This window comes from Serinus canaria, chromosome 1A (genome assembly GCF_022539315.1).
Source record: "Serinus canaria isolate serCan28SL12 chromosome 1A, serCan2020, whole genome shotgun sequence".
Taxonomy (NCBI): Eukaryota; Metazoa; Chordata; class Aves; order Passeriformes; family Fringillidae; genus Serinus; species Serinus canaria.
Genome location: NC_066314.1, coordinates 25595510 through 25607197, shown reverse-complemented (window position 1 = coordinate 25607197; position 11688 = coordinate 25595510). Strand labels below are relative to the sequence as shown.

The 11688-nt window shown below is 41.8% G+C and overlaps 1 protein-coding gene across 1 annotated transcript; it reads right to left on the bottom strand.

The window, feature by feature from the left end:
• Positions 1-301: 301 nt before the first annotated feature.
• Positions 302-6780, bottom strand: GPR85 (G protein-coupled receptor 85). The gene is made up of 2 exons (XM_009086747.4): positions 6184-6780; positions 302-4502 (listed from the first exon to the last, which is right to left on the bottom strand). The coding sequence occupies exon 2, from the start codon at positions 4325-4327 to the stop codon at positions 3215-3217; it is 1113 nt and encodes a 370-aa protein (XP_009084995.1). The 5' UTR covers positions 4328-4502; positions 6184-6780; the 3' UTR covers positions 302-3214.
• Positions 6781-11688: the final 4908 nt, after the last annotated feature.

Below are 11688 nucleotides of genomic sequence, written 5' to 3'. Positions count from 1 at the left end.
AAAGATGAAGGCAGATGTAAAATATTGTGATATTCTCTGCTATTCTGAAAAGAAAGGACTACCAGCCCTGTATTCTAGCTTTGGCAATAGCTTAACTCCCATTCTAAAATGAAAGCAAAAAGCTCTTCATACTGTGACACAACAGTGAACTGAATTGGAATGAACCTTCTTGCTCCTTTGAATTTATACCTTAATACATTAGTTTTGATATGCTGACTAGGATCAAAATGACACTGATGGCAAAAAGTGCAAGCACTGCTTTAATTCATGTATACATTCAGTTCTTTGAGGAATCTCTCTAAACTACTTGACATCCTGTATCAGCGTGTTCCACTGAGTATTAACATTGCATAAAATGCTACTTTATATGTTGGATTTTAATTTCACTGAACACCCCCTTGTCCTTTTAACACTGGAGAAAAATAAATACTTCTGTCACAAGATTTCTTACTGGCACAATTCTTAAAAATCCACTCAATAAAAACTACCTGCCCTTTCTCAGATAGCAATACAGTATTGTCATATAGCCAAAGGAATTATATTAATATCAAAAGAAAACCATTTATCAAAATATTTGCTTTCAGATTTGTTTACTGTTTATTATTTTAATTTACATCAGTTGCTCCTTGCAAAACTTCCAGGGAAATTATTTTTTTTTTCTTTCCCACTGCATAGTAAATACAGCCTTCTTAGTATTTCAGAAGTATAGTACTATAGAAATGCTAGGGCCTGCTTCTGCTCCAAATTAAGTTAATGGGAAAACACCAACTAACTTTATTAAGAGTTAAGTCAGGCCCCAGATTTGCAGCTTTTGAAATTTCATAGTTGAAAATTTTCTGGCAAATCCTCAGAACTGACTACTTCTACAACTATATACTATTTACAGCTTTATTTATATATACTTCTTTATTACAATATGTAATATCAATGTTCCTTGTAAAGGTTACTATTTTAAAGAAATTAGACTCAAGTTATTGCCAATCAACCTTTTAATAAACTTAAGTGGGATGACTTTCAGAATTTTTCTCAACATATGATTCAGTTTTTATTCACTCCTTTATCTTTGACAATTGCTTAACTACCTTAATTTCAAAGCCTTTTCCAGTGTAATAAAAATGTCCTTTTGGTAGAAGTTTATTGGTCCCATTTCAAATTACGTTCTGAAACATTCCTACACTGATGAGGACTCATTATTTTTAGCATTTTTTTCTGTTTCAACACAGTATATAAAGCCATGCCTCTCACCAATCAACCTCAGTATAAAAGTGTAAGTGAGGTCAAACAGATTGCTCACCAAATCTTTGATCAAGTTGTCTGATCACATATAGACACAACTGTCTGAATTGTTGCATATGTTATATAATGTTATCACACAAATTTAAGCATTTCCATTATTGACTGCTACTTGTTGGCATACGTTAACTTGCTGGTCATAAAACAAAGGAAATACTGAATTCAGACCTCTAGTCTTGTCTCTCCCAAAATTAAGAAAAATCTGTGTTCTTTAGGACTGGTCAACTCATGATTTTGTGCTTCAGTTACACACATTTTCCAAAATTAAACTGTGAAGTTAATGTCAAATACTGTGTTGTAACTTTAAATATAACTGACATATTAGAACAGATAGATGGGTAATTATGATAAACTACACAATAGTGCTACTGCAGATAATATCATTTATCAATCCTGTGGTCCCCATCATTCATGCATTTACAGTTTGGGAATACAGTGACTGCAAAGGATAATAATTCATAATGGCTACATTCTCAGTACTTCATGCTAGCTCACTAGACAAAATAAAAAAGGTTAATTGTATAACTGGAAAAATGTAAAATTTTATTCCAAGAAAATTAACAAGCTACACAGGTAAATTTTGGCAAATGCAACTTTATATTGAAATCCACACATCTGTATCTTAAAGAAGGAAAGACTCACAGACTCTAATGTATTTCTAAAATACTAAGAAATCATAGTATATGCTTTCACAAGTTAAAACTTAAATAATTTAAAACAACCAATACACCAAAATGTGCAGAAAATATAAACAAGACTGTGCCTTCAGTAGAATAAATGCTTCACAAATTGTGCAAGATATCATACTAAGGCTGCGGTCTCCCCATGACAGCTGTCTTAAAATATAAACATACACCAACTGCCTGTGTTTCTCAGAACAAACTAGAAAGGGCGGCACACCTAGAAAAAAATCATATAATCCCAGTGATGTGCATATTGATTTTGGGAACCATTGGAGTAAAAAGGAAAAAAGAGGACTAAGTGATCTTTCATGCACTCCCAAATGACTGACCAGAGTTATTGATTCAATTTTCCTTGCTTACTTGCTTCAATGCTAAACAAAATGGAAGATACTAGATAACCCTTTAAGGCAACATGTGTTTATTCTGTATAATTATAACTGTTCAATTATGACTGGATATTATCATTAACGTTGCCTAACAGACTGATATCTAGCTTTTTAAAAAATATAAATAAGAGTCTATTAAACTTTATACCAAATCAGCAAAAAACACAGAATACAGTTAAAGGTTAGTAATTTCACTGTTAAGGAAAATGGTAATTAGAAAGAGTAATATATTTGGCGAAAAAAAAAAATTAAAGTCAAAATCTGAACAAAAATACTGCTTTGGAATGCTCCCCAAAACTTACTCACAAGGCAAACAGATTTGTAAGTGTGATAATCCAATAATGCATGGCACATCTTTAATCAGTTACAGTACTTGAGTCCCCAGTTTTCAGTCTTTGCAAAATAATAATTGTATGAAATGTTTTAAAGGTCTTCAGATGTCTAAAATTAGTTTTATCAACACATTAACCTCATATCAACTTAATTTATTAAGATGTCCAATGCTAATCTTTTTGATGTTCTTATTTTATGTAGTGATATACACAGCATTTAGCACTGATACTTAGCACCTGCTACTTTCATAATCTAGATTTCAACCACATAAAGGAATTCAGGGCAGTAGTTCAGTCCTTTGTTCTTGATTACAAACCTTCAGCAGTGGTCAGCAGGAACATGTTTAGGTTTAAAACAGGATTAGAGGTGAGCTATTGCAGAGACTGCAGAATGTTGCCCAAATCCTTACAGCTGCTGACGTCCCATTCTTGATTTTCTCCTCAAGACATGGCTACAGGCCACAATTGCTTAGCAGAGAATGGTAGTGTTTCACAAGGCTAAAGATTTACAGATGCTCCCTCATATAACACAGTAAGGTTCCCTTGGTAACCTGGATTTTCTGCAGTAAAGAAGGGTTGTGCTGAAACAGCGCCTCAGCTCCCTGTTGGAGAAAATGCAGACAAAAGGATTGATTCCAGCTTGGGCAAAACTCATCCAGACAGCGGCCGTTAGAAATCCCCCAGGTACTACAGGCCCTCTTGCAAAAACTCTCCAGTAACAGGCTACCAAATAGGGACCCCACAAGGTCAGAAAGAGGAATGTCATGATGTAGAACATTCTGCTGATTCTCTTCTCCATTTTGAATTCATCTAAAACCAGTAGCCTCCTCCTGCCTGTGGTGTTGGCGTTTTGCCTGATTCCCAGCAAGGTTGGAGGTGTGGGACCCCTTCCGAATCCAGCCAGCCAGTTAGCAGCTGCTTGACCGCTCGCTCCGGGACCGTGAAAAGTCCAGTTCTGGCTCACTGCTGCAACAAACTGGACTGGCTTCATTTTCCTGCGATCGTGAACAAAAAATATCAGCTTGAGGTAGACAAGCTGTGTGGCTAGGAGGATAAGGGCAAGAAGAAGCATAAATCCCAATGAATCATTAGCCCTGAAGGAACGATGCTGGAAAGTGCATTGGTCTTCCTCCCTAATAAATGAATAGGTGCCCACATCTAAAACTGGGGGGAAAGCCATGGCTACAGAGAGAGTCCACACCATACAGATAACAGCCAAACAAGTCCAGAAGGTCAGTCTTTTCGTATAAAAACGGTGGTGGGCAATAGCTAAGTATCTCGTGACGCTTATGCAGAACAACATGAAAGCAGTGTGAAAGCAGGACAAAACCCCCAAAAAGGCAATCACTTTGCAAGTAAGAGTCCCATACGTCCACGTAGAGCCATTTTTTACCGAGGTGAAAACAAAAGGGAAACAAATTGCAGATCTGAGGATATCTGAGCAGCAAAGATCCAACAGGAAGTAGTAAGGAGCTCTATGCAAGGTCTTATCTTTGACTAGCAAAATGGAGATCAGAAGGTTACCCACCACACTGACTCCTATTATGAAACCCAGTGAAGTCAGTTTCAGAAAAGCTGTTAAAGGAGAGAGATTTTGCAAAATGTTGTCAGCTGCATGGCTGTAGTTCGCCATAGATGGATGGATGATATGTATATTGCCTCAGTCAAGTCTCATGATCTATATTTAAGAACAAGGAAAAAATAGATCCATACATCTTACTGAAAATGTAATCCACAAACAGAACTGATCTTGTGTCTAGTCATACAGTACATCCTCTTCTTTCTGATTTGTCATGCCATCAAAATATCTGAAAAAAAATCGAGCTATCAGTTCTTAAGTTAACACAAAATGATGTCAGAAAGTGCTAGCAAAGATGTTAATTTATGGAGAACCAAATGAAGTTGTAAATTTGAGTACTATTGTTTGTTTTTAAAAAACATGAGGCTTTACTTTTTTTTTACACTGACTATTTAGTACAATTGACTATTGGCAGATTTGTCTTGTTACAGTTTCACGACTGACCAATGCCCCTTATATTTGGTAGCACATATAAATTCACAGTTAAAGCCTCAGAGATTTTTATGAATCAAAAGATTCCCAGTTTGCAAGCCCAAGAGTTAATCACTGACATCTTTTTTAAAGAATCCCCAAAGACTGCTGATATTTTGACATTACTTACATTTATTTTATGGCTACAGTATTTGTTAATGTTTTAAGAGGCAACTGCTGTGTTGATATGGATCACACCCAAAGAAACCCTGCAGAATTTATGTTTTTTAACCTAAGTCACCAAAGCACATTAATCACACAGTGTTAGTTTATGCATTTTGTAAGAGAAACAGTATTCACTATCCCCCTCCCTTCCTGCTATAAACAATAATTTTATCATTTAGCCTTTTAGATAAACAGGTATCTAGACAGTCGATAGCAGTACGCCTTAGGGTGTCGTCCCCCCCGGCCTCCCCCCCTTCTCCCGTGCTTTAATGCAAATCGTTAAAGCCTCGACATAATTCATAATAAGCAACGGTCAGTAAATACTCAGTAAATACTGAGCAAAAATAGGCAGCACAGCCAAGATATAAATGCCCACCCTTTCGGGAGAGCTAGTTTTGGTTATGCCTAAATAAACACATAAATTGTTGGGTTGGTTTTTTTTTTTTTGGTTGTTTTTCCTTTTTTTTTTTTTTTTTTTTTTTTATTTTTTGCTAATTAGGGCTCCGTGATTCCTATTAATCCTCCCATTGAATCGTACCGGAACACATTTCATGCAATAAAATAAAATAAAGAGCTGTCTGTTGCTGCTTTTATTTTTTTTTTTTTTTTTTTGTTTTGTTTTTCTTTTTTCTCCCTCCAGAGCCAGGGACAGGAGCCACAGCAGGCATGATCAGGCTCCTTCGTTATTCACACGAAGTGTTTCCTATGCCACCTCGGGTGTACAAAGGATATTCCCACTGAATCCCAGCAAAATCCTTCCATTCTTACCGTCCACAAAAGAGCCTGATTGCTGCTGTGTAAACAGAGGCTGATCAGATCATGGCATCGTTTTAAAACCATGAAATCAGGCTCCCCCTCCCCCTCCCGCCAGCCCCGCCGCTCCCCCTCCTCCGTGGAGCTGTCCCCGCGGCGGCCGGCCCTGCCTCCGCACACACAGCCCGCCCGCTCACACGCACCGGCCCCGCTGCACACTCACACCGCCGCTGACACACGCACTCACGGCCGCGGCCGCTCCCCCGCGCCCGGCCATGCAGGGCTGGACTGCGCTGCAAGGCAGCCCGGGTGCCGCTGCCTGCCATCAGCCGCATCTGCCGGAGCCGTGCGAGAGCCCCCCGCGGCGGGGAGCTGGGGAGAGCGGAAGAGGCATTGTCTGGGAGGGCTTCCATCATGCCCCTTCATTGGAAATAAGCCCCGCACCCCTGAGCGGGAGAGCCCTCTCAGCACGCACCTGCAGCCGCGGCAGCCCTCGGCGCCCCCAGCCCCTCTCCTCCTACCTGTTGGTGCCGGAGATCCCCACATGCCAGAGCTGCTCCTTCCCGCCGACCGGGGCCCGCTTTATCCTGGCCGTCTTTTCTATTCGACTCTACCGTCATTCATTCTTCTTTCTCTCAATCCTTTTCCTTTCTCCTTTTTTTTTCTTTTTTTTTTTAATTTCCCTTTTTTTCCTTTTTTTTTTTTTTTTTTTTTGCCTCGGTACCTTGGCTGAGGATCCAGTCAGTGGCTCGGGCAGCGCATGCTCGCCGCGCCTCCCCCCTGCGCGCCGAGCCCCGTCCTCCCCTGTCGCAGCGCCACAATCTCTCCCTGTAACGCAGCGGCGGCGGCCGCCTCAATGAGGGCACGGCAGGCTCGGCGGCAGCAGCTGCTGCTGTCTCAGAGAGGGCACGGCAACCTCGGCGGCAGCAGCAGCGTCCTCAGTGGTGTGCAGGCAGCCCCGGCGTCAGCAGCCTCCTCAGTGAGGGGAAGGCAGCATCCTCAGCGACGGGAAGGCAGCCTCCTTGGCAGCACGTTCCCATCGCGATGTGTAGCCGAGCTGGATTTATTGGCGAGCCTGGGCAAGCCAGTGAGGAAAGGGAGGGGAAGAAATTAGGTCCTGCGCTCCTTGTTTATGCCTCTGGGCTCCCCCTCCCGCCCCATTCGCTTACGACGGGGGTCTGGGAGCGCCCGCCGCGCTGCGCGTCGCAGCCTGCTGTCAGGAGAGGGACCGGGCGGTTTCTTCAGCTGCCGCTGCTCGATGCTCCCGCTCGTGGCTCGTTTTCCTTCCTCCCGATTCCCACCCGGTGAATTCCTTCTTCCTGACCCCCGAGCCAGGGAGGGCTCCTTAACAAGTGCCGCTGTTCGCGGAGGGCGCATTCGCCGCGGGGCCGTGAGGACGCCGCACCTTTCCTTCCCCCCGGCAGCCCGTGGAGCAGCTTCCCGACGCGCAGCCCGAAGCCGGCGCAGAGCCGTCAGCGCGCTCGCTGCATGGCGGCGGCGATGAATCCGGTGTCAGCCTGTTCCGTCCGCGGCAGGGCCCGCGTTCCCCCTGGGCGCGCAGGGCGGCAGCGGCGGCCGCCGCGGAGGAGCGCCGCCCGAGCCGGCGGCCGGCGGGGATCGATCCCGAGCCGTCCCGATGATGTCATGCGGGCCGGTGGGCCGGGGCGGCGGCGCCGGGAGGCGGCGGGCTGGAGCCTGGGCCGCCGCAGGGGCCTCCCGCCGGCCCCCGCACCCGCTGGCACTGACCCTCGCTGGTGCCACCGTGGCAAAACCAGGAGGGAGAGGGAAGGACTGGGATTCCTCCGCCCTCCCGCCTCTTCGGTTCGTGTGGAAATTTATCCGGGAGAAGTGGGAACATGAAAGACATGCCCCAAGAGTAATTCGCTTTGGCTGCAAGGCAGTTGAGGAACGGCTTGTTTTGGGTCGAGAGATTTGGATCCTGAGGAACTTCTTCGCTGGGAGCTTCCATTCAAGCCAGAATAAATCCTTCTGTGGGACAGATTTATAGGGTTGATTCATAATGTGTGTCACATCCGTGAGACTGTTAGTAGACTACAGGCATTTTTTAAGGCTGTTGTCAGGTTTGGGTTCTTTTTTTTGTCACTCACTAAAAGGCATTGGAATTGGTTGCCAAACCACAAAATTAGCTTCAGTAGCAGCCTGACCAAGCCTAGAGGTCTCCAGCTACTGGAAAATACATGTATTTAAAACCAACATCACACTACTTCAACCATGTGACTTGTTTCAGATGAAATTTATTCTTTGGCAGAAAACCAACACAAAGCCCAGGTGCCACACAATTTTAATTTTTTTTTCTGCAAACACAATTATGAGGACGTGATGATGCTCATCTTTGGGGTGGCAGGGGTTAGCTTCACTTTTAAAAATTGCATTGTTGTTAAAGTTACTACTTTAAGTTGCACTTCTCATGTTGCAATCACCTAAGCTGTGCTGACCCCCCTCCTTTCTTTCTTGTTAAATATATCAACATGAACATGGACCTTTGAAGTCATTCTTAAAACGTGAAGGGCAAGGAAGTAGCTTTAATGCTCTCTCTAATGGAGAGTTCTCCAAATGCCATGCATGGAAATGAAACATTTGCAATGCAAGATTAGGAAGATTTATATAATATGTAGTACTGAATGACTATAGTATGGTCATGGTCAGGGCCTATTCTTACACTTTGGTATCTGTAAGAATGATGATTTTTTTTGTTAGGAGTAAACAATGCAACACAATCATCGTCATAAAATAGATCCAGTGACACAGGTTTTAACTTTTTTTATGTCTGGGCTTTCTTTTAGAGATGTTACAAAATTATGTTGCTACACAACATTTTAAAACTCAGTCTCCTTTTAGACCTGCAACAAACTGCTTAGAAGTAACCTGTGAACTTCAGAATTCATTCAGTGTTCAACCACCAGTTCAGCATAAATCCATTTGTCATCACAGGCGTAACCTGAGAACAAGTGTTCCAATTTTGTTCAACAAAATGTAGACATCCAGATTGAAGTGCCACATAACAAAGTTAGTTTCCTATCACAGAAATCACTGAGAAATGCATTAGGGAGCAGATTATCTCGTTCTGAGTCACAAATCTAAAGTCCATCATATGGTTTGAACTCCATGCTGTTTGTCGTAAGGGTAGAGTCACTCAAGAGAAACCTTTGTTGCAAAGTAAGAAAGTGGAGTGACATGATGCTGTGTTAAACTGTTGCATAAGTAGCTGGTCACATACTCCACGTAAGGGAAAAATATCCAAGAGAATCTGGAAGGTGAAGGCAGATGTCAGAAAAAGATGGCTCCAGAACACAAGAACAGTTGGAACATAGGGAGAAGAGATATGTACAGACAGGTGGTGAGGTCTATGCTAGCTAGTTCTTCAAAACAGCTGGACTAGAGATATGAAAGGTTCAGGAAAAAAAGTGTGAGGCAGCCCAAGTTGCATAGTGAGTGGATTAGGGTTAGCCAAGAAGAATTTCTTGGAGTTTTGGCACAAGGAAGGATCCTGGATCTTGAATTAATTGTCCACCACACAATATAAGGGGGGGTAACACTAAGGGCAACACAATGGAGGCTTCAAAACACAGAAGACCCCTGGTCCCAAACAAGCATATTAGAAGAAGTGATCACTCTTAGGAAAGTAAATAGCTTTCCTTGACTTTTTTTCTTTTTATACTTAGGTACTGCTATGCCCCATGAAGGAAGGGTAGAAGAAGAGAGTGTAATACAAGCACAAGCAAGAGGGTTCATGTAGCTTATTAAAGTTAGCAGCAGACTGACTAGAACTTTCACTAGAAAATTAGAGAGGCGAGACAATTTTGCTGATTTTCTGATTTAGATCAAAGATAAGAACCATCTCCAGGTTTGGACAACTCTACTATAAAGTTCTTGAGAGTTATGGCACAGAGCTCTTTCATTTTTTCCTGTTTGAGTTATTTAAGTATCATGGCTAAGAAAATAACTGGTGAAATACTTAGCTTTGTTAGTGGTGACTGAGGATTCTGTATTCCAAGTCTTTATGTTTTTTTTTGCAAATTAGATACTATTCAAGAATGTCCAAGGAACACTGTTTAGTGAATTGGATCCACTAAGTCCATTCCCAGATCAAGATAATCTATTTGGAGAATCCTACTTTGATATTCTCAGTCTTTGATATCATCTGCAGGTCTGGGCAGTTCTCTCCCTCTCTCCAGTGAGGGGATGCTTGGGTACAAATGGCCAAGGAGCCAGGAACGAGTGCAGACATGGGACACAGTTCAATCCTATTGCAGAGGAATTTGTTGGTGTGTTAGCAGCATTTGGGGTAGTTGCCAGCTGTTTCTTTTGAGGATATGTGCCTTAAAATTCACAGTTGTGAACCAGGTCAGGATGCTGCGTGACTCCCATGGTTTTGAACCTTTCCTCAGAATGGGAGAGGGTTTTGAAAAGTCTGACACTGAGAAATCTCGCTAATGGAGTCTGAGGTAGAGACTGGGTTAGAAGAAGGGGTAATGATTAATGTTGAAAAGTTGGGTTGAGATATTGTCCTCACTAAGGTCATTAGTGTCCCTCAATTATTTCAGTGGAATGAGGATTTCAGCATGGGGCCAGAAGTTTTCAGTAGCAAAAACATTTCAGTAATTAATGTGTTTACTGACTGTCTTGAAATTTGTATATTTGCAGTATCAACTCGTTTTGCATAATGTGAATTTAAGCACTGTAGGATTTTCCAATATTTCTACAACACAGGAGAAATAATCTACAAGGTGTGCCTACCCCTGTGCAGAGGCCAGCACAAGATTTATGTATTGCTTGAGAAATTGTGATAGATGCTACTGAAGTGCATCCTTTTTAAAGGGCTCACGGAATTTTTTCAAGGGAACTTTCTTGCCTGTGCAGTAGATTTGTGCAACTTTGGAGCAGTATTTAAGTAGGACTTATATAATACAGAGACCTGTGTAGGACCCCTGCACAATAGAGAATGTCACCTGCAATATATTTGGTTCTTATCCTTAGTAAAGTGTTTTCAGAGAAAAGACATTTTTTGGCAGTGTCTGGCTCCAGGGTTGGCTCTCAACACAAACATAAATTTCACCCCACACTAAAAACCTCTTTAGTGGTCTCTGCCTCAGTGATGCATGTTTTCACCTACAACAAAATTGCATTCATGTGACTATAAAAATTCTTATGGATAATAATTATATTTTTAATGTTATCATTCACCCAGACCCTCTAATGTTTTGTAAATATTTCTCAAAAAAATTATTTCAGTATTTTAAAAAATATTTCATAGTTGCCTTTGAAAATTAATTTGGTTCTTAAAAGTAGATCTATGCTGCACTTTTACACAGGAATAAATGAAGGTTTAAATACAAAAAAACTTATCTGCCAAACATCTGAAAAATGCTTTGTCCTGCAAAGAAAAAACTGTTCTGCATTACTCTAATAGGAGTGAGGCACCTGTATGCTTCTGAAAATCCCTTTAGATACTTACCTGTATCCTTAGGCTTCTAAATACCTTTCACCAGTTTGTTCACTAGGACTGCATTTGAAAGACTGGACACATCTTTTGCATTTAGGTTTTGTAGATAAACTGCTACATCAGTGTTGCAGTGTTAAGTTGTTTGGTTACATTTTTTTCATAGTGGAGGGTTGGCACTATCTTATGTGTCTGTATAACAAGTCTTTAAATGCGAATTATTCTGAACTTGCAGTTTTGTTAGTGGGAAGCATTGAAATTCTTATTCCATCAACAGTTTTTAGTTAATATGGGCAGCACTGTAAAGATGCCTCAGTAACAGTGCCTACAGCAGGACCCTCAGCTGCAGACCTCAGGAAGTCTGTTTTTACCTGCACACCTAGATAGGAGAAAGAACCTCTTGCCAGAACATCAAGAGAATGTGAACCAAACTTAGTAAAGTTCCTGCTATATCCAGTCTCTCCACTCTCTTTCTGTGCCAGAAAACCTGTTGGTGTTTTGGTAATTGAATGTGGAACAGGAGGGAGAATACTTTCTTTCTCTATACAAAAAGTAAAATACCATT

Coding starts and splice junctions, on each gene's coding strand:
- GPR85 (XM_009086747.4), bottom strand. CDS start 4,327: ATGGCGAACTACAGCCATGCAGCTGACAACATTTTGCAAAATCTCTCT.